We start from the raw sequence: 4,899 nt of genomic DNA, 5'->3' as shown, positions 1-4,899 counted from the left end.
GCACGTAATGAACGCATGAAATGGGTCCTATGTTCCCCAGTTCTCAGAGTCCTATGTTCCTCGGCTCTATATAGCACATAATGGGAACCTGAAAAACATGTTTCCACCTCTGTATTCGCTTAAGATGACATGGGTTATTGTGGGAACTCGTCAGCTGGCTTTTCCGTTCCCCAGCACTGCCATACGGCGCTCGATATAACAGGTCCAGACTTGCGGGAACTAAACAAATGATCATGGAGGCATGAATCACAAAAGGTCATAGCTTCCTTAGGTGAAAACCAGCCTAGTATGTTTTTTTAACCTAACTCTCATGACATCATGACTTATGTATCTAATTTAATCCAGTTTCTTTTTGCCTTCAAATACGCTAGTGAATTTTTAACCCTGGGAACGTAGAAATGACCCGGTTTGGGCTTAATGTCTGTACCATAATGCTAAGAAGAAGTAGCCAAAAAAATATTTCTGCATGAGATAACAATTCAATCTTTTATAAACATAAGAATACCTGACTTACACTGAGTGTGTGTGTGTGTGCGTGTGTGTGTGTGTGTGTTTTATTATTTCAGGAAATGAGTAAAGCAAGAAGGGATCATTGTGAAAAAATGAGCTATAGCAGCGGATCTGTTACACTGCTTGGCGTTAAGAGGAATACATAAGAAGGCATCTCTCCATTAATATGGAACTTCTCACTCCAAAAGAAGTTACAGTCCCTTCATTCCACCATAAATATGTTTTTTTTGTTTTTGTTTTTTTAGTGCTGACATTAGTTAATTAGCTAAGCTGTGACGTCTTGTGTTTTCAAACTGATATTATTTCTGGCCTATAGACAATATGATGTGTTTACTTTTGAATTTCAAGTTCGCATTAATATCAACCACATCATATCAACAAGACATCACAGTTTACAGTAAATTAAATGCTTAACATTAGCCTAACACTAGCTATAGGCCACTCGCACATATCTTAACTGTCACTGTTGTTGTGTCTTGAACAATAGAAGCAAAATTTTTCTTAGCGTAAGTTTGTAACTGCAAAAAACAACAACAACAACAACAACAACAAAAAACCCCGAAACATTTCGACTCGGTATTAACCTCACCTATTTACAAGAGGATCCTTAAAAATTCTCTTCTAAGTTATGGTGTTTAGCTAGCTAGCAATGCTGGTTTCTTTGTGTCGTGTTTTTTTTACTACCTTATTTTATTTCATACCTTATTTTACAGAATGATGCTAGCTAAATATCAGGCTAGCTAACTATTTCAGCCATGTTTATCTACTCCAATCACAACCCTTTAGTGTTAGTCAGCCAGCTCTTTTTTTAAAAAAAATAAAATTACTACCTATTAGCTGGCTAGCCTTTTATATTTAGCTTACGTACTTCAATGACCACATTTCTGTTGTAAAGCTAGATAGATTGCTGAATCCCAATCTAATGCAAGATATCTATCTTTAGCAACCATTTAGCCAATTTTGCTTATTAAAAACATTTTTTTTTTTTTTCGGATCATTTCAATCGGACCCTGAGCACACAGGCTAGCTTTACGTTATTTCTTACGTATTATGTCTTTTAATAAATGCACATATACATGTTGCTAACATTTTGTGTGTGATTTATCAATGTCTGTCAGAAGTTGTGAGTTGTGAGCCACATTCTTACTAAATTTGAATAACCACTGATAAATTGTAAAATCCAAACAATCCTACACTGGGTTCATTGTAATATAGTGTACATTGACAGGCTGGACCCGGCCACTAGAGGGCACTCAACACAAATAGATTTAAATTGAATGATTAGACTGATTGACCATTACAAAGCTGGTTTTGGTTGCACATGGGGGACCTACACAATATTAGGCAGGTGGTTTTAATGTTATGGCTGATCGGTGTACCATTTATGGTCAAAAAAGTGTTTGTGGACACCTGATCATCACACACAAAAATGGAGTCACACAATTGTATAGGATGTCTTTGGACGCTGCAGCACTGCAATTTCCCTTCAATGGAACTAAGAGGCCCAAGAGGTTCCAGCATGACAGTGTCCTCGTACACAAAGTGCGGTCCATGAAAACATGGTGTGCCAAGGTTGGTGTGGAAGAACTTGAGAGCCCTGACCTCAGCCCCACTGAACACCGTTGGGATGAACTAGAACACTGACTGCATCCCGAACCTCCTCGCCTAACAATCAGCACAAAGTGTATAAAACAACTAGTTGAAATGGGGCCTAAGATACCAATACAATATGGTTGTCACCCCTCAGTGATCACCCACCTTCACCTTTAGCAGCCAGTTAGCATGCATTTGCTAAACTGACATAGGAACACTTTTTACCTAAATAACCATTTATCTGTTTACCTAAATAACCAATCTGAGCATTCACGGCTCATAACTGCACGGAGCTGAGGGAATAAATACAACCCAGCGCTTCAAAAAATCTAAATGAATCAGTGCACAATTTGGGCATAGTCCAATTTACTTTCTCTCCACAAGGATTTAGAAATGGTGTGAGCGGTCTCTCTTTAGTCTGACTCTCTCTGTGGAGAGGCCTCAAAAAAGGAGACAGTAGTTATTAGTAGAAAATCAACCAAATCACCAATTCATCCATCACGTTTACATTTATGGCATTCGGCAGACACCCTTATCCAGAGCGACTTACATTTTTCTGATTTATACAACTGAGGATTTGAGGGTTAAGGGCCTTAATCAAGGGCCCAGCAGTGGTAGCTTGGCAGTGGTCCAATGTCTTAACCACTGAGCTACCTCTGACCTCATCACATCAAATTTAAGATTTAAAACGCTGATGCTTGAGGGACCCCAAAAATGAAAATTCTGTCATCAATTACTTTTCTTTTAGACAAAGAGATTTCTATGTACTGCTCTCTCTCTCTCTCTTTGATCTCTATCTTTGCATGTGCTCTCCATTTTTATTGAGGAAACGGATTGAGTTACTGCTTTGCAACGTTGTAATCGGATTTTTTTTGGTAATAGGATCCTTTGTTACAGTTTATATCGCTGGCTGTCCACCATGTGTGGAGTCTTTGAAGTCCCCACCATCTTTCTCTCCATATTGTTCCCCCATTTCACAGACAACCTGAATGATGCTAGATGTAATTATTGACGCATAATTATAAATGCATCTAATTAATGCTATACTTACTCCTAAGAAAAGGAAACATACTGGCTTTTTTTTTTGAGAATAAAGAAAAGTTTAAAGTGTAAATAAAAGCTACAGTTGTTAGCATGCCTGCTGTAATACTAGTTTGTGGTTAGCCTGTTACTCATTTGGCAGATATTTTTATCTAATGAAACGTATAATTGAGCTAAACAGATAAGGGTTACAATTGTGCTCATAAATCCTCTGCTGACAAAGTCCTCAGAAGGACTATTTTGTACTTCGCATATTTTCAATAAATACTCATTCATGTTTAGTCTATTTACGACACTACTTAATCTTTACTGTACTTCAATAGACTGGTGTCCCATCCAAGAGTTTACGGCGACCGCCGCCGTGACCGCAAACAAAGCCTTTACTGAAAATGAGTGAGTGAAAGAGGACAGCATGAGTCATTTAGTCAGGAAAAGACTTACTACAGACTGGGGTGGGGGCATGTTTCACAGCAAACACACTCAAAAATGAAAAGAATTGAAAAGCTCAATTAATGTCTGTAATCTTATCTTGACATGCCCAATTCTTCATTAGGCAATTATGCACAGGACGCATTACATAAGTACGGCATCAAGGGTTGTATCAAGTGTCGCGTCAAGACTTCAATCAGTTCATGCTTGGATGTGTTACAGGTGCAATTCCAGATGAGCTACTGGCAGGTGAAAAAGAAAAAGTGCACCTTGATTTTAATTTGTTTTAATGACTCCAGCCTTCAGTTATCATTTAAAATGGACATTTCCACTCCAAACTCCAGCAAAGTCCAGCTAATGAAATGTGTTCGGCAAACCATCATGTAAAGTGCCCAAAAAAAAAAAACAAAAGAAGGAGAAGCAGCCTGTGACACAGATGTATGGCTACCCTGAAATCTAACAAAATCATTAACAAAAAAGGAAATTCATTTCAATTCATTCATTTTGTTTTGTTAATGTTTTTTTTTTTTTTAAATAAATGCTGCAGATATTAGTTTACTGTAATACATGTTTATGGTTAGTTTTTTTTATTGTAATATTGGCCTCAGCAGCAGCTCGTGACCATAGATTTTGCAATGAAGTAATTCCATAATAAACATTTGAGAGTCAACAACATTCACTCATCCAGCATACAGTCTCGATCATTTAGAGTGGTTTTAGACGTACCTTTGCTCAACTGGGTTTGAGGTAACATCATTAATCAGGGTTGCCAGGTTTCAGCAAATTTTCCAGCCCAACTACATTTTAAACCCCACACAAAAGATCTGAAACCTACTGCCCCCCCCACGGAAACTGTGGTGTGCGTGCATTTCTGATGTACGGACATCGTGCGCTCCATAATCACCCGTCCCCTCTCCTAATCTTTGCAATATATCTTAGAACAGAAATGGTTCTGTACATCATAAACACACTTCAAGTTTGTCTTTGTTGGTGGAAATGTAATAGATTTCATTCCAATTGATTTTTATACAAACAAATCTTGGTGGCTGCAGAGTATTTTAAACCGGCCCAATTTAGTATTTCATCCTAATAGAATTGCATGAAGTGTAAGCATCCATCACCACATTACATCATTTGTTAAGTAAACACAAGCTCTATAACAAAATATATTAAAATAACTTTTTGTGTATGCAAAAGTAGTGACAGTTGGTGAGGTGTTCTTTTCATCAAACGCCGCTGCTTTCTTATCTAAATATACCTTTTGTGATAGTGGCCAAAGAGTTCCCATTTTTATTTAACCAGTTCAAAAGCACTTGCTTCTAAAAC

The 4,899-nt window shown here is 37.7% G+C and overlaps 1 protein-coding gene across 1 annotated transcript in view; it reads left to right on the top strand.

Annotated features, from left to right (window-relative positions):
• Positions 1-1,598, top strand: part of LOC128599985 (uncharacterized) — a 4,864-nt gene extending 3,266 nt beyond the window's left edge. Inside the window, exon 4 of the mRNA XM_053612070.1 lies at positions 567-1,598. Within this exon, the coding sequence (XP_053468045.1) occupies positions 567-656 (90 nt within the window). The 3' untranslated portion in view covers positions 657-1,598. The remainder of the gene's footprint in view (positions 1-566) is intronic.
• The last annotated feature ends 3,301 nt before the right edge of the window (positions 1,599-4,899 follow it).

This window comes from Ictalurus furcatus, chromosome 23 (assembly GCF_023375685.1).
Source record: "Ictalurus furcatus strain D&B chromosome 23, Billie_1.0, whole genome shotgun sequence".
Lineage (NCBI taxonomy): Eukaryota > Metazoa > Chordata > Actinopteri > Siluriformes > Ictaluridae > Ictalurus > Ictalurus furcatus.
Note: the sequence above shows the minus strand (reverse complement) of the source record. Positions and strands in the feature narration are given on the sequence as shown.